At 49.8% G+C, this 23,212-nt stretch overlaps 8 protein-coding genes across 8 annotated transcripts; 4 read left to right on the top strand and 4 right to left on the bottom strand.

Annotated features, from left to right (window-relative positions):
* Nucleotides 1–114: 114 nt before the first annotated feature.
* Nucleotides 115–1,649, top strand: LYS21 (homocitrate synthase lys21; the record flags this gene model as incomplete). Its single annotated transcript, XM_064894957.1, has 2 exons — nt 115–193; nt 241–1,649. The coding sequence occupies 2 exons, from the start codon at nt 115–117 to the stop codon at nt 1,647–1,649; spliced, it is 1,488 nt and encodes a 495-aa protein (XP_064757644.1).
* Nucleotides 1,650–1,805: 156 nt separating this feature from the next.
* Nucleotides 1,806–3,111, bottom strand: LTR64_000572 (uncharacterized protein; the record flags this gene model as incomplete). The annotated part of the gene is made up of 2 exons (XM_064894956.1): nt 1,806–2,956; nt 3,018–3,111. 2 exons carry the CDS (start codon nt 3,109–3,111, stop codon nt 1,806–1,808), a joined length of 1,245 nt encoding a protein of 414 aa, XP_064757643.1.
* A 3,130-nt stretch (nt 3,112–6,241) lies between these two features.
* On the bottom strand, nt 6,242–7,109 carry LTR64_000571 (uncharacterized protein; the record flags this gene model as incomplete). The annotated part of the gene is made up of 2 exons (XM_064894955.1): nt 6,242–6,666; nt 6,716–7,109. The coding sequence occupies 2 exons, from the start codon at nt 7,107–7,109 to the stop codon at nt 6,242–6,244; spliced, it is 819 nt and encodes a 272-aa protein (XP_064757642.1).
* Nucleotides 7,110–8,323: 1,214 nt separating this feature from the next.
* On the top strand, nt 8,324–10,270 carry LTR64_000570 (uncharacterized protein; the record flags this gene model as incomplete). Its single annotated transcript, XM_064894954.1, has 2 exons — nt 8,324–9,727; nt 9,773–10,270. 2 exons carry the CDS (start codon nt 8,324–8,326, stop codon nt 10,268–10,270), a joined length of 1,902 nt encoding a protein of 633 aa, XP_064757641.1.
* A 2,248-nt stretch (nt 10,271–12,518) lies between these two features.
* On the bottom strand, nt 12,519–12,930 carry LTR64_000569 (uncharacterized protein; the record flags this gene model as incomplete). The annotated part of the gene is made up of 2 exons (XM_064894953.1): nt 12,519–12,544; nt 12,594–12,930. The coding sequence occupies 2 exons, from the start codon at nt 12,928–12,930 to the stop codon at nt 12,519–12,521; spliced, it is 363 nt and encodes a 120-aa protein (XP_064757640.1).
* An 814-nt stretch (nt 12,931–13,744) lies between these two features.
* LTR64_000568 (uncharacterized protein) lies at nt 13,745–15,308 on the top strand (the record flags this gene model as incomplete). The annotated part of the gene is made up of 3 exons (XM_064894952.1): nt 13,745–14,017; nt 14,105–15,151; nt 15,207–15,308. 3 exons carry the CDS (start codon nt 13,745–13,747, stop codon nt 15,306–15,308), a joined length of 1,422 nt encoding a protein of 473 aa, XP_064757639.1.
* Nucleotides 15,309–16,511: 1,203 nt separating this feature from the next.
* CAT8 (DNA-binding transcription factor cat8) lies at nt 16,512–19,285 on the top strand (the record flags this gene model as incomplete). The annotated part of the gene is made up of 4 exons (XM_064894951.1): nt 16,512–17,139; nt 17,187–17,637; nt 17,694–18,051; nt 18,101–19,285. The coding sequence occupies 4 exons, from the start codon at nt 16,512–16,514 to the stop codon at nt 19,283–19,285; spliced, it is 2,622 nt and encodes an 873-aa protein (XP_064757638.1).
* Nucleotides 19,286–20,168: 883 nt separating this feature from the next.
* LTR64_000566 (uncharacterized protein) lies at nt 20,169–22,787 on the bottom strand (the record flags this gene model as incomplete). The annotated part of the gene is given in 2 exon segments (XM_064894950.1): nt 20,169–21,742; nt 21,755–22,787. The coding sequence occupies 2 exon segments, from the start codon at nt 22,785–22,787 to the stop codon at nt 20,169–20,171; spliced, it is 2,607 nt and encodes an 868-aa protein (XP_064757637.1).
* Between the last annotated feature and the right edge of the window lie 425 nt (nt 22,788–23,212).

Raw genomic sequence — 23,212 nt, 5'->3', positions numbered from 1 at the left:
TCAGCAATATAACTTGGTTGACCTTTTACTGCAACGCTTTTGTCTTTCACTCTGAACTCTGTCTACAAACCTACCTCGATCAGTATTGCAGCTCTAGGAGCACCTCCATACACAATGTGTCCTACACCAGATAACCTCAACGGCGCTACAAACGGTACCAATGGTACCACCAACGGCACCAACGGCACAAATGGTACCTTGCTAAAGCCATACCTTGGATCATTAGCTGACATGCTTCAGGCTCACACAATGGCTATACCGGCATAGAAACCGACAGATCCACTCCCAAGAACGCAAGAAACCCATATCTCCCAGTCGGTGACTTCCTGTCAAATATCTCCAAGTTCAAGATCATTGAGTCGACGTTAAGAGAAGGCGAGCAGTTTGCCAATGCTTACTTCGACACCGCCAAGAAGATCGAGATTGCAAAGGCCCTGGACGAGTTCGGTGCTGATTACATTGAGCTTACTTCGCCTGCTGCTTCCGAGCAATCGCGAAAAGACTGCGAAGCTATCTGCAAGCTTGGCCTCAAGAGATCCAAGATCCTCACACACATAAGATGCCACATGGACGATGCGCGGATAGCGGTGGAAACTGGTGTCGATGGTGTGGATGTCGTTATTGGAACATCATCTTTCTTGCGAGAGCATTCTCACGGCAAGGACATGACTTATATCAAGAACACTGCCATTGAGGTCATCAACTTTGTCAAATCCAAGGGCATTGAGATCAGATTTTCCTCGGAAGACTCTTTCCGGTCCGATCTGGTGGATCTGCTATCTCTCTACCAGGCAGTCGATAAGGTTGGTGTAAACAGGGTCGGTATCGCTGACACAGTCGGATGCGCTTCCCCAAGACAAGTATACGACCTAGTTCGAACACTGCGAGGTGTTGTCTCCTGCGATATTGAGACCCATTTCCACAACGATACAGGATGCGCAATCGCAAACGCTTACTGCGCTCTGGAAGCTGGTGCAACCCACATCGACACTTCAGTGCTCGGCATTGGTGAGCGAAATGGTATCACAACACTCGGTGGTCTGATGGCACGAATGATCACAGCTGACCGCGATTACGTGATGAGCAAATACAACCTCGCCAAGCTCAAGGACATCGAAGATCTGGTTGCTGAAGCTGTTGCTGTCAACATCCCATTCAACAACCCAATCACCGGTTTCTGCGCCTTCACCCACAAGGCAGGAATCCACGCCAAGGCCATCCTAGCCAATCCCTCCACGTACGAAATCATTGACCCAGCAGATTTCGGCATGAGGAGATACGTCCACTTTGCCAGCAGACTAACAGGCTGGAATGCAATCAAATCGAGAGCACAGCAATTGAATATTGAAATGACCGACGCACAATACAAAGAGTGCACAGCCAAGATCAAGGCTCTAGCTGACATTCGACCTATCGCTATCGACGACGCAGATTCAATCATCCATGCTTTCTATCGAAACGTCAAGCACGGATTGGAAGAGAGGATTGAGTTACCGAACATGACTACAGCTGAGAAGAAGGCTCTTGCCAAGGTAGAGGCTGAAGTCAACAAGGTACCTGAGAAGAGGGCCTTGGACGAAACTGTCGAGCAGGAGGTTGCAGTGGAACAGACCATCAAGAAGGCTAAGACTAATGGTGTTACCGCATAGACTTTCAAAAAGTGATACCAATCTGGAGTTCGGAAAGTTCTTACGAGATTTTGAAGTCATAGCATACTCACAATCCACAATATACTGGCTTAGTACTGTCGGTTGGCTCGAAGAGTTGCAACATAGAACGATATAAAGGTAGAAAAAAACCCGAAATCATATCCGAAAGCTCAAGATATCATTTTTGCCCAGACTAACTAATGCGTCTTCTGCAACTCGTCTTCCGCCCTCACCCTCAATAAAAGCAATCGGCGCATCACCCATGACTTTCCTAGCTACTTCAGCCACCGTACTCCCTTTCTTCACCAGCACACAGTCCCTAAACACTGGCGCTGTACTTCCGGTCCCAGTTCCGAATGTATTTATGTTCCTGACCGGAAAGACAGGAACCAGGCCTAATACCTCCGCGGCTCGACTGAGCACCTGCACGACACCCGTACTTCCAAAGCGATACAGGACCATATCCTTCAGATTCTCGATCCGTGTTTTTAACTTCTCGTCCATTTCTTTCAGGCCGCCGCCATCTACTTCCCCTTGCTCGATGAGGTCTTCCCTTGTGTCGACGAATTCACTCCCCTCGACGTACCGGATGTATCCTTGTTTCGCGAGTCGGCGTAGGAAGACTTCGGATATCGCGCTGCAGAGCACCATACGCTCGGCGGGGATTGTCTTTGCTATCTTGGCGATGTTCTTGTCTGCGTCTGGATGGTCAATTTTGTTGAGGGCTAGGACGGTGGGGAATTTCTCGTCTACGAAGGTGCTGACCATGTTTGCTATCGTTTCGTCGGACCATGTTTCTAGTGGTTCTTTCAGGTGCATTTTGTCTAGCGTCCTGGCGACTGTATCCCTCGTACTGCCGTACCCACTGAATTGGCCCTGTAATGTGTCGACTGCATTGCCCTTGATCGCAACATGCCGTCTCTTGATACTGCCCCACTTCTCCATGAGATTCCCCTGTACCCAACGCACGATCTCCCCTCTCAACCATTCTATGTCTACGCTTGGATCGTAGCCTCGTGTCGCTTTCCCTTCTGCATCTGTTGTGCCTGACACATCAACGACGTGGATCAACGCGTCCGCATGCCGTAGGTCATCGAGGAATTTATTGCCGAGGCCGCGACCCTGATGTGCGCCTGGGACGAGGCCCGCGACGTCGAGGAGTTCGATGGGGACGGAGCGCTGCCCGTTGATGCAGGAGCCGTAGTTGGGGCGACAGCGGGAGGTTAGGTTGAAGCGGGCGCAGGCGCAGGGGACTTGGAGGTAGCCGATAGCGCGTTGGGGGTCGATGGTTGTGAAGGGGAAGTTTCCTGGGCAATGGTTGTTAGGATTTGGTTGTTCGATGTGTGGAGAAAGACGTCGTGAACATACCGACTTTGGAAGTGGCATCCGTAAGGCTGTTGAGAGTTGTGGATTTTCCAGATGATGGCTTGCCTACGAGCCCGATCAGAGGGTCTCGAGGCATTTTGACCAGGAGAGCCTCATTCGCACGTGAATGACCTACGGTATAGCTGTAGATACGCTTGCGATTCAAAGACGAATATCAACTTGAGGAAGCGACGAGTTGCTTATCGATAAAGATAATGGGAAGGAGCAATGACGTGGTACGTGGTGGACGAAACTGCAAAGCGAACGGCGCTTCTAAAGTACACCTACAATACACCAAAACCAGTATGTTTCTACTCAATTACAGTGTCAAGGCGTTGAAAGCATTGTGCATCACTTCCTAGATCTCAGCATACACTGACAGGGCGTAGTCGGATACGTCTTGGTAGTCTCATATTGTTTCAACTATATTCGTGCTTCCTCCTTGACACCTGTAAAACTTCATCTTCTTCCAGCTGCTGTTCAAGCCATCTTCGACCTCTGGAGCGTTGTGCCGTCCTCGCCTCAATAAAGCTGCCGGGGAGTGAAACCAGGGACGGATTGACAGAGTGAGAAAAGACCACGCTGGCACTTGTGTTCGAGGCTGATGTCGAAGCTGATGAGGCTTCTGGACTTGTGCTTTCATTTGTCAAAGTTGTTCGAGATGCCATTGGATCAAAACTTGGAGCCTTGAGTGTCTGATTGTGATCGTGGATAGTCCGCAGGCTTTGCACAGTTTCAGTCGACCGAGACTGGTTCAAGTGCGCATTGGACTGCACGGTCAGGGATTCTTTATCATAGCTATTCTGTAACGATCGCTGGAAGGGAGCAGCTCTCACTTCTGAAGATGGTGGGGAGTTTGACAAAGAGAGACTTGACAAAGAGGCAGTCGAAAGGTCCGAACCATTGGGGTTATGTTTGAAATGATTCAAGGCGCATGCACAAGGACGGCCTATAACACGATGATGGACTGGACATTGTAGACGTGGCGAAGAGGCACCTGTCGGTTCGCTGTGTGTGCTATAGTCGTTCATCAGGCCGTCATCGAACTGTGCGGATTCACACCATTGCGTTGAGCGAGAAGGAGTAGCAGCTGCAACACGTGAAACGACAGGCAGCGAATGCAGGTGGTTCATGTCAAGGTCAGATCGCAGACTCCTCCTACGAGTCTGGTTGTTGTTCGTTGTATCTTGTCGAAGTCGTTCCGTGGTTGCATCGAGAGCATCTTCTGCATTTTGTCGCCACTTCTCGGTGGTAGTGTCGGCCAGAAGAGAAAGCAGGGTACGGGAGTCAGGGTTCAATGGCACGTATGTATGACCAGCGTTGGTAGCGTCTGAAGCATTGATAATGGGGTCTTGCGGTGTCTGTCGTGGTTCTGCGAAGCTCGGTCTTCCACCACCGCTCGATTGTCGCCTCCAATTTAGGAAATCCTTCAGGTCGCTTGTTGTCTGGTCAGAATCATTCCTAAGCGCTTTCGAAGACTTCATCCAGCACCAGCGGTCGTAGCAGCACGACAAGAGACTGGTAGCAGAGTTAAGAGCCTTTGCAGTACTGAGTAAAAGCGCCAATTGATCCTGAGCAGTACCTGGTAGAGGCGGCCTGTGCCTCCATCTGGAAACACCAGTGCTCAATCTCCCATGTCGCCAACTCTGTCGTGCTGCAGCCCTTTCTGGTTGCAACAAATCTAAATCCGGGATGGTTTCCTCGACCACTGTCCCGAGAGCACTGCTAATGATATGATCTATCCAATTGACTTCAAAAGGCTCGAGGTATTCGGCATTGTACTCCGTAAGCTGAATCACAGCAGCAAGCTGTTTCTCGATGCGTTCCTTTGTGCTTTGAAGGGCTTTTGACTGTCCCTCTTCACTGTGAGACTGCCAAGGAGACCTCGATTTATGCATCGTGAACGAGGCTGCGATTGAGTCGTAGGTTTATCTCATACGATTCAACCGAGCGGCTGCACTGACTGTACCAGTACGTCGTACGCTCAGTATCAAGTCCAACTTCGTCCTTAGTATAATGCCTTGATTTGACCGGTTCAAACGCTATCTCGAAGTCCGCGAGGTTGCTGTGATACAGCCACGTCAAGCTAATTCTTGCAAAGGATGTTGCTGGTTGATCGTCGCATGCCTATTTTGAGCTGTTTTAAGTGCCTGTAGATCGTCACTCACTATCCTCCGTTACCATGGAGTGGTAACGACTTGTCAAATTGCGCCTTTTCCTACAGGAGCTAAATGAGATACCATGGACACAGCCGCTGTTCCAATCGCGACCCCAGACCTTGCCAACGAAAGGTAGGTAGGGTGGGTCGGCTGGTACCTCGACACAGGCGTGCAAGGAAACTTGGGCAGGTGCCACAAACAGGAGCAGCTGCCTAGTCTTTACTGTAGTGTTGAGAGAGCATGTTCTTGTGCGCGGAGCTTCTGCATGTCTCAAAGAGCAAACACCATCACTGTTGTTAGTCCGAGCTTTGGTGCCACAAATGACAGCTAGCTCCTCACATGCACGATCTTGCCTGTCGATCACACATTCGTGCACGTTCAGCGGAGCTAGACCTGAGCAGAAGAACGGAGCCGTGGAAATGATTGGACAGCGGCAGGGGCCAACACATATTCAGGCGCTAAGACACGGGATGCAGGTATGCTAGGGTCGCTGTCATTACCTCTGCATCAGGCTGAAGTCAGGGGCGACGCTCGTACCGTCTCGGAGTCCAGCAGTTGCCTGCGCTGAATGTCGAATCTTGTATCATAGAGCAACGACCTAAGACACGTTGACTCAGCACTGTGACTTCTCAAGGTCGGCGACTAGACTGATTCCAGTACTATTTGCTGTGAATATGTTGAAACATTGTCGCAACGACTTTCAGGCTGAGATAAGTAGGTCTGTGGTTTATCAGACACTAGCCCGGAACGACAGATTTCTCCGCTTTGAGGTGTGCGCCAGTAATCAGGCCACTTAATTAGCCGCAGTCCACCAGCCCACTTTTGAAACTTGAAACATGCTCTTGCCAGGTGTGTCCCTTATGCAACGACTGACTGCTCGTGAGCAAGACCTGACCCACTTGGTGGACAACGTACTGTAGAAGCATTGAACAAGTCCAAGAGTTTGTATCCGTATCAGTATCCACCAGCAACTTGTCTCCACTAAAATACTAGCCTGGTGGTACGAGGGGTCCACTCGGAATCGTGCAGCCTCGCCGTGCTTCGTTGAGCCAGTCAACGCTGCTCTTTCTACCTGCTAGTTTGCTGCTCTGTCCAGGATGCGGTTCGAGGTTTCACCAAGCAGATTGGAGCAGTGAGCAGTTCCGCCCTCTGATCTGTGGTCTTGTCGATCCCAGGCAACACGACGATCCCATTCGAACTTAGATCGGTGGCACGGGTTGAATGAGAGTTACTACGGCCCCACTGCCACTCAAATGTGGAAGGTTGGCTGAAGAGCTTAGTGCCTAGCTCACTCAGATGGATAATGACCCCTTTGAGAGCACTCGATCTTTTGCTAGAGTCTCCGCGCGCCCACGGCTGGAAAGCTTGCTCAATTTGCCGGACAGCCTCTCCTGCAACTTGATCACGTTGGAGAACGTATTGTTGATCATGGTTGGGATTGGAACGTGTGTTAGCCATAAGAACACGAATCTGAGAAATTGCTTGTCTGCTTTCTGTATGATCTGTCAGACCTAGGACGCATACAGAACAGACCTAACTTACCGTGTGAGGGACTCGCTGTCGAGTTTGGAATGATGTACTCTCTGGGCAATAACGACTTTCCAAAATTGGAGGAGGGATCGATTTTCTGCAACAAAAAGAAGGCGATACAATGCTTTATGAGAACCGTTGGCGATGTAGCCTTCTGTAGCAGAAAGTCGAGTGACGCATCGAGATGAGGAGAGTCAAATGATGACACGTCGGACGTAGTTGATAGGGTTCCAAGTATGTTTGGTTTATTGTTGTAGAATTCCTCCACGAATAGCTCGATCTCATCTAGGGTCCGGCTCGCAAGGTGAGCAATGCTCTGATCAGAATCAGGCTGAGGCAGTCGTCTGTCCCAGGTCTTTGCGAATCCCACATCATTGACAAAACTGACCTCATGTAGCTCATCCATCGAAGAGCCCCCATCTGTCCTTGGGGATCTTTTTGAGCGTCTTGAACGTCGACGATAGAATATGAAAGCAAGAATGCTCGCAATGATTAGTCCAGCAAGGAAGCAGCCAACTGCAGCGCCAGCTATTGGACCGCTATTGTCCTTAGCAGCAGGTTCTGCAGATGAGGTCTCGGTCGAATTGGCTGTTGGAACACTCGTCGCTGCAGAATCTGAAGATATAGTAGTGTCGGGTGTAGTAGCGCTCGAGGGGACGCTGATAGATGTAGTAGCGGACGCGCTTCTGCTCTCGGAAGATGAATTTGTTGCAGCTGATGTGAAGGCAACCAGGGAAATCGGTGACGCTGCAGTCACTGGCACGGACGGAGCTGCGGGATTTGACCATACCATAAAGGTAGGTACAACACCTTGAATCGTCGACGACAATGCCCAGCTTTCACCTACGAGTACTGCTTGTAAAGTAGCTACACGACTGTCTGCGTTGATGTTGTTTTCGAGAATAAAAGTTACCACCCCCGGAAGTGCTGGCACACTTCCTGTAACTACAGCGCGATTGGTGGTGCTCGCAACTCCATTCAGGATGTCAGTGCCAGGGATGAAGGCGACGCCTCTGTACGTCGATGTAAGGGACATTGTCGAAATTGGAGGGAGAATTTGCAATACTAGCTGTAAGAGATTGTAGGGTATCGAGAAGGCTGAGAGGGTAAGACTGTGACTTATAGAGCTTTGTTCAGTACAAGAAGCTATGTCGGCTGAATGTCGAGCGCTATGCTCAATCGAGGTGGACTTTGATCATTGTGAAAGTTCTAACGCCTTCAAGCAGAGCAGGTGCAGGAATCGCAAATCCTCCACTCTGCGAAACGTGCAAGCGCCCGACTGGACGGTATGCTGTATCCTTGCTCAAGGAAGATAACCTGCCTAGTTTGTGCACGGCTTGTGGCAGAGGTGGGGATACTGCGGTAAGCCCCATTCATTAGCCCGTTGTGTCCGTTACTAGTAGCATGTCTCTGAACGCCTTTAGTTTCTGGGGCCAGCCTCGATCTGATCACTTGTGCCGTGGATCGTAAATTACTGCGGCATGATATAGATAGCTTGAACACTACAGGACGTTAAGTTTGGCTCACCCAGACAGCTCAACTGGAGGGTCTTGATTCTAGCCACAGCCGATCATCCAGCTGTACCTTCACTTCGATTGATTCATCCTCTCCATAGTCAAGATGGCAGATCCGGACGTTGTCGTCGGTATCGACTTTGGTATGACCTCAACCGGAGTTGCATACTCGGCCGGTCCAGATTGGCCACGACCTGACACTATCCAGAACTGGCCAGGTAATGCAAGAGGCTCGATTGCAGACAAAGTCGACTCAAAAATTGCATACACTGAAAGAGGTGAAATAGCAGCATGGGGTTTCGCAGCTGACGAAGGCTTCGGTATAGACTCTCAACGTTGTGAGGAATTCTTCAAACTGTACCTGGATCCGGAATTTAGAGACGCCATGGAGGATGCGCCATCTCTGCAGGAGGCACGAAGATGGTTCACAGATTACTTGTCGTGTCTGTATCGGACTGTTGACCGACACATGAATGACACCATCCCAAAGTACAGCTCGAAACGCGTTGAGTTCAAGTTCAGTGTGCCAACCACTTGGAAGAACCCTGCCATGATCGCTGAAACAGAGCAGCTAATCCGGAACGCTGGTTTTGCGAGGGGGAACCCTCTTCACACAGCCGAAATATCGCTTACTGAAGCAGAGGCGGCGGCAGTATACGCTTCGAAAATGCAATATGCAGCAGGCGACATATTTTTGGTTTGTGACGCTGGTGGAGGTACGTCGGACGTGAATATCCTGAAGGTTATATCTTCTGGTGTCGGTCAAACAGAATTGGCGCCTCTTTCGTGGGTTGAAGGTCGAGCAATCGGTTCGACGCTGATTGATTTTCGCGTCGAAAAGCTGATTGTGGAACGACTCCAGGTGGTGAGGGACCAGCTTCAGGAGACACCAGAAGTGACCGCTCGTCGCATGCTTCGAGAAGGATCGCGCTTCGAAAGCTTCAAGTGCAATTTAGGTGATGAAGCAATGGACCTGCCTACGCTGAGACTGACCATTCCTGGTATTGCACCTGGCCTTGATGTTCCGCCTCACATTGAGAACTCGCAGATTGTCCTGGACAAACGAGAAATTGAATCCATCTTCGATGCACAAGTCGAGAGAATTTGCGACCTCATTGACGATCAGCTGTATCAATTAGAGAAAGCACATCCTCACGAAATAGTCAACTTCCTAGTCCTCTCGGGCGGCTTAGGGAGTTCTGCTTATTTGCAGCAGAGCTTGCGCCGGAAATATCTGCTGGGGAGAAGTCCGCATGCATGCATTACAGACTTGCAAATTCTTAGAGTACCAAAACCACAGCTTGCAGTTTGCCACGGTCTGGTGCTGGATCGAGTACAGCAGATCAAAGAAAGTCGCGTAGTGTACAAAGAGAGATTCTGTCGAAACTCGTATGGAGTTGTTGTAAAAGCAGAATATGATCCTCAGGTCCACTATGGAGAACCAACATCGTTTGACCATAGAGACAAAAAGACATATGTCCTCAATCAGATAGATTGGTTCATTAAGCAAGTGAGTAGCTGGCAGCGATGAGTGTCGTGGTTAACATCGTCTTAGGGACAGAAGGTGTCAGTATCAGACGGCGTAAAACAGCATTACTCCTTGAAAGTGCTGCCTGGTCAAGAAAACCAACCGTGGACGACGCAGGTTGTCATGTCGACCTTATCGGCAAATGAGTTGCCCTCGAGCTTGAACAAGCCTGGAGCGAACAGGCTTTGCAAGGTAGAGTCATCCCTACCATCCGAGATGAAGTTGAAGAATCGACATTGGTACAACGGAGGAAGTCAGTACCATAGAGCAGAATTCGACGTGCAAGTCATCGTGGGGGCTGCAGATCTAAAGTTCAGGACTCTAGGAACCGAGGGCAGAACCCTCAGTCGGGCACATGATACGATCGACGTCGAGTGGTACTCATCTCGTACATCGAACAAGGTGCCAGGAGCTGTGATCTCCGAATTGGGAGCTGAGGGGCTTGACCGACATATTCATCCGCCACGTCAAGCGGGTCTGAAGACTAGCGATTCTTGGTTGAGACGATTTAATAAGAAGTTGTAAGTCTGTATTGCAAAGAAATGGTCATGAGCACGAAGGGACGGTTACGTGAGGGATTTGATGGACCTTTAGCTTGCTAGCGTCCCGCCAGCTCCGAAGCCCTAAGCCCTAAGTCCTCGAATTCGGTCAATTCCTGTGCATGCCACTTGAGTCGAATCAAATCGGAGATCGCGCTCTAAACACAGTGGCCGAGCCGTACGAGTACCTTACTACGAGTTCAAGTTTGCCATCCATGAGACTCTTACTTTTCCTGGTTACGGCGACGCGAGCATTGGCTCGTGCTCAAGTCTTATCTGGGACTCTGCACGTTCGAGATGAAGTCGATGGCTCAGAGATTGTCTCCGAAGCGAGTAAGCATTGTTCGTCTATGTATCAGCACAACACTTGTTCCCTCTGTCCAATCTCCTGCACCCCAACTAGAAGATCTGCTGTGTATGTTATCACGAGATAGACAGAGGCTCGTACCCCGGAGGTCGTTGTTCTCGAGCAGTCACCAACATGAGCCACACGTTCAAGCACGGCAGAAATGCCTGCAACTACACGGCCGTGTTTTAGACACGCGACAATAGCTCTGGATCGAAGTTTAGATATTGAGCGAGATGTAGTCTGCTGTCCACAGATCATTGGCGGGTGCCGTGCTCGTCTTACTCATTTGTGGTAGAGCCCACAGCGCCAGAACGTGCAATGGACGAGGTAGACGAGGCAACAATGTTGTGGTTGCCCATATGTGTGGGCTCTTGAACGGGACTCTCCAGCGTAGTCGCAGCCGTATCGTCTATGAGGGCTGAAAGGTCGAGGACCTGCGAAAACAAGCCATGTGGTATGTTCGGATACGTGCAATGATCGACGTGGAAATCAGGTCTGACAGGTGCAAACGCATCTGGGATATGTTTGCTAGATGGATGACTTTCGGCAACGAGAGGCCTTGCGACCACTGTTGTTGGTGTTATGGGACCAGTGCACTGCCGTTTTACTGCAGATCAATCAGCGATGTAGACAACGACAACTGAGGAGCTTCCTACCGATAGGCGCAAAAGGTCTGGCTACCTCTGGATGGGTGTACGTGGCCTGTAAGTCATGATTCGAGGAAGGCAGTACGGACCCTGAATCTGGTTTCAGGTGAACAGCGGAAATCTCCCTTGGTCGGTTTCTGGTTCTGGATGTAGACGGCCTGATAGAGTGAGGTGGGCTTATCTGCAACAAGTTAATATCTTATCTAAGGGGAGTAGCGATACCCTACCTCTCGCCAGGGAGTAGAAACGAGTTGTTGAGTAAGAGAGACACGAGTGCGTTTGGAAGTGCGACTTGGTACGGCCGAGCGATGTTGAGGGCTTTGGACAACCTGAAGAACGTCAACGAAGGCTTTGTGTGGAGGGAGATCAGCCTGTGTGGTGATATCAGGTGCTGTCAAGCTTTCTTTCTGTCCCGTTCGTAATAAAGAGACAACTTCCGTGTTGTGCTTGCGAACTGCGACAAGAAGGCGGTCGATCTTGGCATCTATACTCTCTGTACTTTGTATCAACTGCGAAGCAGCGTCCTTTAGCTTTTGAACCTCCTTCTCAAGAGAGTCTCTGTTCTTCAAAAGACTGCTCTTCTCAGTTGACGAACTCACGACTGACCGCTTACGCTTCCGCGGACGAGGTTCTTGTGAGCTCGGCCGGGACAGTCTGCCGACATCACTAGGTCTATATGAATCGACCGTGACGCGAGGCCAACGATTACCGTTCCTCGACTCTCGTGCTGGTGAATCTTCATGCATTTTCGCTGTAGTTGCCTGTGTAAACTGCTGCTCGACGTGTTCGATCTCTGCTTTCAGCTAATCGGTCTTCCAATGGCCAAAAATGGCTAGACGCAATAAAGAAAGGGAGATGTACAACCGTTGCATTGTATTGGCATAATCGTCAACGGGCAATGTATACTCACGATCGTAGACCCCTAGGACGCGTAAAAACAGGTGGTAGCGGTAGAAGTGAAGGGAAAGCGACCAAGCGTAAGCAATAGACTTTTCAAAATTGCAGATGAAGGGAAATGTAGTGTACCCGTGAAGGGAAAGAGCACATGGTCGCACCTGCCATGCCTCAATACCAGCTTCATTTTGTAATTGTTCCTGCTTACTACATTCACGCATGCTGTTCTTCAAGACCACCGCCTAGCACCAATCTTCATGTAATAGTAATGGATAGCTTTTTTCCCTGCTGGTAGCCTGACGCCGTTCAATGCAGTCACTTTGTGTACAGTACGCTCGAAGTTCTCATGTTTGGCCTTTACTGCCTCGCTCTACGACAAATATCAGTATTCTATCATTAGTGGTAAGGAGGATACTCACCAGAATTCATGCCTATTACAGGACCTGGCGCTTCTGGATGGTCTTCTTTTGCCTTCTGGTTTGCGTTCTTTTCATCCTTCTCGCTGATAGCGCCGCTTCCTGATTCGCCCTGCGCCTTCTCACTTCTCGCTTGGTGTGACGGCTTGGATTGTGCGTCGAGGTCATCTCTATGTAGGACGTGGTCGTCCCCGTGTCGACCTTCCCAGCTTGGGGTCGAATTCTGTGGACCTTTGTCCTTGCTCGACGAGGAAGCCAGGTTTCGGCCTCCAGTTACGAATGTTCGAGCTGGTACAGCTCGAAACCCTTGGGGGGTAAAAGTCAAGGCAAGACGAGGCATTGTGACGTGCTGGGATGAAACACACACTCGTGATAGTGTCGACGGTGAAGCTAGGAATCTCATCTCGTGTAATGGTATGTTTGTCTTCTATAGAGCTTGACCTGCTTGTCAACTCCTTCGAAGCTTTCAACTACGAGTACAACTCAGCGCAGAGCTAAAGTTTGTTGCTACATGACGACATATGACCGCGATATGTCGTGGATCTAAGAGCCGAGGGTTAGTTCCTGCGCATGGTCATCGAGTCGGAATAACTAATGATTGGCTGGCATTCACAGCTACAGCTGGCTTGCAATCATAATGATAATATGAGCTATACCTATACAATGGCCTGTATCAACACAACGTGCACAACTAGCTTCGAAAGGCTAGGAAGAAAAACATTTACACTACCATCTTTTGGCCGGCTTGACTTTAGTGAAATAGACGTGTTGCAGTACGGACCACAGCAAATACTAACCCATCGAATGATATTTCCGAACTAGAAAGCAGGCCATTTACACCTCTCTCGATGCCTCGGATCGTCACGAGCTGCAGAATTTCCCTTTTTAGGTATATCTCACAACTATATCGTTGCGATGTCATATAAACGAGCTGCAAGACACAGGCAGTATGTTTCAGATCTGATGCCTATTGTGTTGGAGCCGGTGAGTACCAAGTAAAGTGCGTGCTTGACCGTTGCGCACAGGGACAGCCACGCGCACGTCTTTCTTTGACTCGCCAAGAACGTCTCGACTTTCTTAATAACAAGATCTCTCCTATCATACATTCAACTCCTCCAATATCAACGGACAGGCTATCTACCACAAGCGACAATATGAGATATGCTACGATAGCATTGGATCAGCTTACGCCGTGGTCACAATTAAATGATGTCAAGTTGTATGGGACGAAGATCAGTGCCAATATCGTTACGGAAGAGGGCGTCAGCAAAGGAGGTGGACTTGTCTCTACCTCCACGCACGAGTCTGAGGATGTGTTGCTGTCAATACCTTCAGACCTAATCTTATCTAAAGAGTCACTCTTGCAGTGCGCCAAGACCGATGTACATTTACGGCAGCTTGTTGAGGTACTTGAGGATTTCATCGAGGTAGGCACCAACAATGAAGCGACGTACGTGTGCTGAGAGCTACCTCAGACTCCCAGAAAGGCTATTGTGCTGTTTCTTTTATACCAGATGACCATTTCAAGTCCCGACTTTACCGATTACGCCATTGGAGTAAGAAGTCCTTTTACTGACTATTTCTGCGCCCTACCCAAGGAGATCTCACTTCCGACTTTCCTCTCGGCCGACGAACGTAATTTGCTAGTCGGCACTTCATTGTTCGATGCGCTCGAGCAGAAACTAGCCAGTCTTGATCGGGAGTTTGAGCTCCTGAAAGACAGGACGATTTCTATCGATTGGTGCAGCAGGCTTTGGTGGCACGAGGAAAGTGGAAGGCTAAGCTTCGACGATTGGAAGCTTGCTGATGCTCTCTACAGATCGCGCGCTCTAGATCTGCCCCAGGGTGTCGGCGATGCTATGGTACCTGTTCTAGACATGGCGAATCACTCTGCCGATGATCGCTACAACGCACGCTTCGAAATTGGCGATGGTGGTAGAGTGTTGCTTATGGTACGTGGCGGTAGACAAATTGCAGAGCATGAGGAAATCAACATCACATATGGCTGTGGAGGAGCATCCGAGATGATCTTCTCCTATGGCTTTCTAGAGGAAAACGTACAGAGTGCACGAGAGATGTTCCTGAGCCTGCCAGCCCCGCAGGATGATCCGTTACGGGCCGCGAAGATGTACTTCGCAAAGGAAGCTCCAGGGGTAAGGATTTTCCTCAATGCCAAAGGTCATGTGAGTTGGGAAAGCAACTTTGTATGGTGGCTATGCATCAACGAAGAGGACGGTCTAGACTTCGAGGTGTTGCAAACAAGAGATGGCGCAAGAGAGCTGCGAGCAACGTGGAAAGGAGAAAGCTTGAGTCCTGAATGCCTGGAATCGACCTTGATCAGCGACGATCGCAAGGATATTTTCTTGCTGCGAGCCACAGTGATTATCCAGCAGCGGATCGAAAGTCAAGGGGAAGAGCTAAGCACGAGTCAGGCAGCGTTTGATCAAACTCTAGCTCGTATACGATCAGATGACAGGAAATTCGTGCATGAAACCATCCGGAGTCTGCGTGGACTGGAGTTGAACCTTTTGGCGGCCAGCTTTAGCGCTTTGGAATCTGCGGTAGGTGCCAACGTTCCTGTTTTGAGCTGGGAAGCTGAGCTAATCATGGTTGCAGAAACAGGAGCTGCTTCTCTCTCGGACAGTCGCCGAGTATCTTGCAGCCAGTTCGACTACTATCCATGAGCCCGAAGGACAGCAGGAAGAAGACTTCTCGTAGACACTCAATTCGGCTTGTGGCCGTCATCTATCTTCTGAACAGCTTCCAGCTACCCTACGACCTGCGAATAGTGTATGTATATTCAGATGTCCGTGGATATATTATCCATGGATCGAACGGGTCTCGTCTCAAAGGGTCTGCGGAGACAAACCGACACTCTAACGATGTCGATGCAAGCGAGTCGACAAGAAAAATAGTGCCTATTTCCGTGAACATCGGTGTTTAGTTGCACCGACTTTTCCTCTTGGTCATGCATGGCTGATCGACTACTGTACTTGTATTCACAACACCAGACACCGGCACACCTCAACCATCAGCACACGACCTTCTGCTGCCCGAGGACTAAGCCATCATTATGAACACGTGAAGCTGTGGTCTATATTTACTAGATCTACTATTGTTGTTAGAGATTAGTTTCTGAGCTCATCAGTATGAATGTGCACCTATTGAGCACTTGCAACGAAGTTATTGCTCTACGAAATTATAGCAGAAAATAGTTCGGTCGAATGGGCATTCAACAGAATATGATACCAGATGTAGAATAGCTGACTCCGCTACTTGGTCGGTGGCGTCCCCTGATGCACCATTGACCAGGACTTCTTTCGGGCTGCGGGGAGGCAGAGTCTGCACTCCGCCAATAAAGTGGTTGTGCCATGGAGTCAGGAAACCTTCCATCTCCCTTGGTACTCGTGTCAGGAACATTTGCGTCGACTCCGCGAAACCAAAGGGTTGGCACTTCTCCAGATGTTCACAACTTGCTTGCCCGGAACCAAGGAGAGTTACTCAGTGGAAATCTGGGGGAAATAGAGAGAGTTGTCTCAACTCGAAGAGGACTTACTTCTTCCGTGATCAAGTCGTGTGCACTACATCTGTGTTTTTACTTTCTGTCCACGAAACTCAGTGTATGAGCTGATCTGCACGTCCGGGTCTCCGCCTCTGCTGTCATTGCTGTTATATCACTTCTTGTCCACAATCCCTCCTGTGTATGTGTTCGCTTTGAAATTGTATAGGCGTTCTACAATTCACGACCAATTCAACAACAATAGAATCTGTTCCCAACCTTCTCACGCGCCGTCGCCTGATTCCCTGACCTCGCCTGACGCAACTCCGCTCACCCGGAAAGGGCTTATGACCGCCGAAGTCGCGTATAACACTGCACGACAGTGTTGAAACCACAACAACCACAGCAACAAGACAACCACAATGCCGGGAATATTACCTATGAAGATGATCAGGGTGGGTAGTAATAGTCAGAGTCGTATTGCACAAGCCTGCGATCGATGTCGGAGCAAAAAGATCAGATGTGACGGGATTCGACCGTGCTGTTCGCAATGCGCCAATGTTGGCTTCGAGTGCAAGACGAGCGATAAACTCAGCCGCAGAGCCTTTCCACGCGGGTACACAGAGTCTCTGGAAGATCGAGTACGCGGGTTGGAAGCGGAAGTGAGAGAACTAAAGGACTTGTTGGATGAGAAGGATGAGAAAATAGATATGCTATCCAGGATACACAGCTTCTCGCCCATGCGGAAGAATTCAGCGTCCTTATCACCACCAAATTCTGGACAGCTTAAGACAGAACTGGCGTCGACGGAGGAAGAGGTGCTTCACGTTGAGATACCTGCTTCCGTGCAGCCGAGTTCAACCTCTGCGGGCACATCGACTACAGCAGCATTCATGGAAGCTTTCGAGGAAAGGGTTCAAGAGCAAGGGCATGCTTGTCCAGTAATTGCTCCTGCCGCACTGTTGGCCCCTGCCTCATCTCAGGCCAGATCGCCCGCATCCAGTAATGCATCCGCTGCCCCGCCTCGATTGCTTTCTGATCAGTACATCAGTATGTTGCTCCCAAGATCCATCTTGATTTAGGCTAACTTTTCGCAGACCTCTTCTTCCAGGAATGGCAACCTCTTATGCCAATTCTTCACAGACAAACATTCCTTCGTCTGTACGAGCAATATCTCGCTTCCCCCGATGCTCTCTCGCTTCAAGGTAGCAAGCTTGCCGTGGCGCAACTCTTTCTAATATTCGAGATTGCCGCCCACTCGTCTTCCTCGAAGGCACGACCAAACACGACCGCTTACGAGTTGCAATGGCGAAAAGCTCTTTCTGCGACCTCATCGATACCTTCACTAGCCGTTCTACAGTGCCACATACTTGCGCAGTTGTGTTATCTTTTGAAGGCTGATTATCCACATCTCCTTCGACATCGAGGATATGCCGTCAGTATCTGCCACCAGCTGGGACTGCATCAAGGACACAAGATCTCCGCCCTACCAACATTTGAAGCTGAGCTAAGGAAGCGGGCGTTTTGGTGTCAGTATGTGCTTGACAAGTAAGTTGGCTTCATCCTCCTAATCACTTGTATGACGGTCGACTAATTCCCATCAGGTTTGCTTCAGCTACAACAGGCATGCCTATGCTGCTTCGCGACAGTGACATCACAGCTGAATTTCCTGCTGACGTTGACGATGAAAATATTACTGAACAAGGCTTCAGTCCCGCCCTCCCTGGTGAGCTGACCAAGATATCGAGTGCTCTGGCTCTTTTCCGAATGTCCAAGATTCTTGCAAAGACTCTTGAGCACCTATATCCTGCTGGCGCCTCCTATGCCATCTCTTTGAAGAAGCTCCATTCGCTGTCCGATGAGCTCGACCAATGGCACGAAGAGCTCCCAGACCACCTGCGTTTGCGCTTCTGTAACGACAAGCCTGCGACTCACCTGATCAGTGACAGATCGCCCCTCTTGGTATGTGTCGTGCTCCCCTCGATCCATGTGCCTCCACTAACATTGGCAGTCTCTCGCCTATTTCCACACTCGAAGCCTAATCCACCGACCGCTACTCTGCTACGGTTCCGGCAGTGCAGCTTCGGCTGCCACAATCGTCCTGGCCGCCGCTGCGAAGCACATCCTCCAGATCATTGACCTGCTTGACGAAAGATGCATGAACTACACGTTCCCTGTCAACAAGCAAGATATCCTGCTCAACGCTGGCACCGCCATACTGTGGCAATGCATAGATCTCGACGATGATAGCAAGATCATCAAAGACAACCAGAAGTCCCTGTCGCTGTTATTGACCAAAGCAGCCAAGGAGAACGTGTCGGCCAGTAACGAATTCCAGAAGATTGCTTCGTCCTTTGTGGTTGTCGGAAGCCCTCGTGTGCTACCTCCACATCAGCTTCCTGCGGAGGCGCCTCCAGCAAGACTCCTCAACACAATGCCCGCTCCTGCCAACAACAAGCAGAAGTCGACGAGAAAACAGCTGCAAGCTATTGCCTCCCGTTTCTCTGGCTTCAGTACCAAGGACAACAACAATGGGGACTCATCAAAGCGTCGCACCGTTTCACCGCGATCAGGCTCCACGACTATTGACGTGAATCCTCCTCGTGCGAATAGCACAATCAGCCTTGTGTCCACACAGTCTGCTCCTGCTCCTGCTACACAGCTGTCGACAACACCTTCGCCCAGGACGACGCATCCTCCGAGACTACCAGGCCAGGCATCATCTGTTGTCAACCTGGATTATTTCCCGTTCGATGGTTCGCTTCATATTGTCCCAAGCCACAACTCATCGTCGACAATGCTGCCACCGAAAAAACATTCTTTGCCAACTCACAGCAGTTGGGAACACCTCGTCCAAGGGTTTGACCATCAGTCTGTACTGTACAATACAGTCGAGCCGAACGCCCTCAACAAGACCACGTCGAACCCTGAGATACTGGACTGGACGGGTGAGCTGTGGAACCTAGGCGGCTTCCACTCCGAAAAGCCAAATGTGCCGCAAAGCCTGTTGGGCTTTTCTGAGGAGAGTTTGGCTTCTGCTGATGACTTCGTCTTCAGCACAGCTGGCAGTCATAATGGATCTATGTCGACAAACGACGGTCTAGACCTGTCGGCCGAGGAATCTTTCAAAGGTATCACGATGCCTGTAAGCAGTATTGAGGATGAGCTGGACTTCTCTCCTGCTGTACATGCTTGAACGTGAGGACGACCTGTATCTCTATCATATAGTGACGATTTGATGACGCCGGTTGGTCGAGAAGGACGTATATATACCCCCAAAGACAGTCAGCAGCCTGACTGTCGTGCCGTGAAAAAGGTGGAAAGAATGATTTGAACTTTCTGCAGCGAATGTTCTTTTAGAGAGTTACCACAATTTGAATGCGAATGCGCGTAGGCTATTCGGGACGATAACAAAGTATGTAGTGAGCGGGTTACCATACTTTTGAATCTTTTGAATTACGAAACTGCATGATCTTATCGCTTAGCCACCTTCCTGTACGAGAACCATAGCACTGTACTGTAGTACATTAGCCCCGTCTCCACCATCATTCGCCTCTCGACCAGCACTTGTTAACCGACAGGAACGCTCGAACTAATTACCGCGCTCCAACAGGAACCTCGTGTTCCTGGGGCAGACCCAATCCAAGCACGCCGGAATAACTTTCCGAGGCACAATCCAACAAGTCGATGTCGTTGTACGACGATTGCTATCTATCCACAACTGACTTGCCGAGTAGTCAATATGAGTACACGTAAAATATTTCATCTTACCTCGGGCGCATGTGGCTCTCGGTCGTGCGTGTTGCACTTGTAGTAGGCTTTGAGCTTATGGTGGATGGAAGTGCCGAGTGTCCTACTGCATACAGGCATTCGCTTGTTATCGCGTTTGTGGTTCACCATTGACTAATATGGAGGGTAATTGATCGATACCGGTACTGTGCGTTGATTGTGGGTGCTACCCGATGATTGAAGAGAGGGATGGAAAAGATTTTCATTGTCTTTAAACACTAGACCAAGACACCCTCGCTATGAATACGATATATCACTCGTAACAAAAGCCTAGTGCTCTTGCGGAGACTTTATAAGACCTCAGCCATGACAGCAGCTTCAGCCTCAGCGTCCTCGTCCGCCATCTCCTCATCTTCATCAACAACGTCCTTGCCAAATGCCGCAAGCAATTGTACCGCCTCGTCAGGCGTCACGTATTCTTCCAGGATTTCATTAGCTCGCTGTACCGTATCCTCAGTGATGGGAGTGTCGATGCCGTGCTCTAACGCTTCACGAAAGATAATTCTGGAAAGCGCTACGCGAAAGCGATTGACACCTGCGAGGACTGCCGAAACTGCCTTTGTGAGGTCGAACTTGGAATCCCTGGATATTGCTTGTGGCGATAAAAGGAGATGGTGAAGAATTGCAGTTGCGCGGTTAATGAGCTGGGCATGAAGGTGATGAGTGTCCGTGTGTGCGTCGTAGAGGTTGCTGACCTCGTCGTAGAGCAAGCGGGTAAGTCTTGCTACAGCAGAGGGGTGGAAAAGCAGGAGACTTGTGCCATGATGAGAGTCTATGCCACTTTGATGAGGATGTGGTATCGACGTCATCGCAATCTTGGAGATGAGATCGAGGGCTTTGAATCGGAAGTGACAGATCTGAAGGCGAGTTGGGGGAGGGTCTGGTACTTCGATGTCTTTATTTGTGCTGAAACGCTGCTTCTTTTGCTTCGCTAGCTGGTCCTGGATATGCTTCATCACTACCCTTGGCGGATTATGCAGGAGGTAGCAGATTTTGTCCACATGGTATATCTCGGTTTGGTTCTGTTGCTGATCCTCACCGCAGATATTGCCGAAGGACTCTGGTAGGACACTTGTTGTCATAAGCTCGAGCATTAACGCCAGATCAGGTATAGGTTGACATGGTGCAAGCATGATCAGGATTATTTCAGTAGTCAAGCAGCCCCAGAACTCCCTAATAAGCACATAGTCATCCACAACAAGACCAGCAAGCATAATCAGGACATCAAGGCAGGCGGCTACGTTGATCTCTGGCTTGACTTTGGGCTTCGGATTTGCGTCATTCCAGACCTGGTTCATATCAGCCAACTTCCAACGAATCTTTCCATTCACTGCTATGATCTCCTGCAGTGGGGGCACCAGCGACTTGATCACTTCTTGGTCAACAACTATTGGTTCGAGGTCGAGGATGTGACCGATAGCCTCGAGGAGAATACCAAGTGGAATGTAGTACTCTTCCCGCCAGCATCTTGCCACGAACGAAGTGAAGATGTCCAGAAGATCGCCAGCAAATCTTGGCTGCTTCAAGTTCGATGTTTCTGTCAGCAAGATCGAGCTTAGAGGACGATTTTTATCGCTTGGAAATGAGAATTTGGTTAGTGATTCCACGACTGTATCTTGGCTCATACGTGGACGAAAGGCGAACAAGTCTTTGAGCAAGTTTAGATTGTATTCACTTTGATGGTCTCTTGCAATTTGAGCTGGGGGCTCGTCCTTCGCGGGTTGCTTATTTTGCAGCTGCTCGTGGCCATCACCAGACAATCTCAGAGTTAGAGATGGCATATCTATTGTATTGGCAGTTGTATGCTTCCTCTTCTTGTTCGGTGTGTTAGGTTTGGAAGTCCGGTGGCCAGCAGGCGATCTACCTGGGGACATACCTCTCCCAGGCGATAGTTGCATAACCTCATTGTCGTCGAAGCCGTCGCGCAGGTTGCTAACAATGCCTCTACGAGGAGACAGGTTGGCATCGTTTGGTCTGGCTTGAAGAGGCTGCTCTTTTGTCCGTATCTGCAACGCCTGGACTTTACGAGTCTGCTCATTCAGCTCGTGTTTCAGGAACTTGCTATCTGTGGCCAATTGAGCATAACTGGCATCTTTCGATCTCAGTACAGTATCGTGTTTCACAGCTTCTTCTTGCATTTGCTTTTTCAAAATTGCCACCTGCCTTTCTGCAGTTCTGATATCGTTGTCATTTTTGCTCCGAATGACAGAGATTTCCCCTTTTGCAGTAAAGAGCTCTGATTGGACTTGGTTGAGACTGTGAGACAGTGCCTCCTTCTCTTTACGGAGTTGCTCTAACTCAGCTTGAAACGGATCAGTCGCCTGGTTGGGCTTTGGAATGATGTGAAATCCTTGTGTGCTTTGACTCGGGGGTCCAGCTGGGTAGGCAGCCTGTCGTAGTTGCTGCTGCACTTGTGGCTGCACCACTCGACCATTCTGAGACGCCTGTTTCTGCTGATGTTCCTGATATGCGTGATGTGGTATGGTCCTTTGTATAGGGCGAGGCTGAGGTTGTGGTCCATGCTTCTGAGCATATCGATTTGCTCTCCATTGTTCTCTCTGGATCGATTCATCGACAGGTCTGCGTACCACATACGGCTGAGGCTGAACCTCCAGCACTAACGGAACGCCATCCTCATCGAGCTGAGGATTGTCGAAACTATCCTCTTCGCTCACGACTCGATTCCCATTCTGGGTGGCAGGTGTGCCAAGGGCTGTTCTTCGAAGGGAGGATGAGTCAAGCCTTTCAGTGCTTGTACGACTCGGGTTGCGACCATTAGTCGTGACAGGTTTCCGTCCAGGTCTAGCACCTTGCTGTTGTTGCTGGGTCAATGTTATGGCGTTATGCTCAAGTACCTGCCATTGATCATCTGAAATATCCCACTCTTCGTCGGAAAAATCTCCAGCCATGCTCATGCGTGTCGATCATTTTGTCGCGCTCAGCAGCTGACTGAGGGTCGAATTCGATGGATCAACCAGTGTGTGGACATTGTTCCTGCATATTGGCTGCGTGCAAAGTAAACAAACTAGCGCTTGTGACGCGTCCGTGAATGCCAGTGAGGGACAATTGTGGTAAGAAGAATGCCCGGAAAGTGGAGTGCTTGGTGCCTGAAGAAAGCTGGAGAGTTCAATTCTGCAGCATGTGCTGGCTTCGTGCTTGAAGAACTTGAAGTTTCCTTTGCAGTTCATCAGCCCATGACGTACGCCTGAGCAGGAATTCCTCCGGCTTAACAATTGACCTGCGGTCCGGCACAAGCAGAATTGTTCGCATCGTTCTCCCAATATCGTGTCCAGGTTGCGAAAGATCACATTTACCAGTGAACCAAGCTGAACCA

This window comes from Lithohypha guttulata, assembly GCF_036872675.1.
Source record: "Lithohypha guttulata strain CCFEE 5908 chromosome Unknown scaffold_1, whole genome shotgun sequence".
Classification (NCBI taxonomy): domain Eukaryota; kingdom Fungi; phylum Ascomycota; class Eurotiomycetes; order Chaetothyriales; family Trichomeriaceae; genus Lithohypha; species Lithohypha guttulata.
This window is presented reverse-complemented; position numbering and strand designations above follow the sequence as displayed.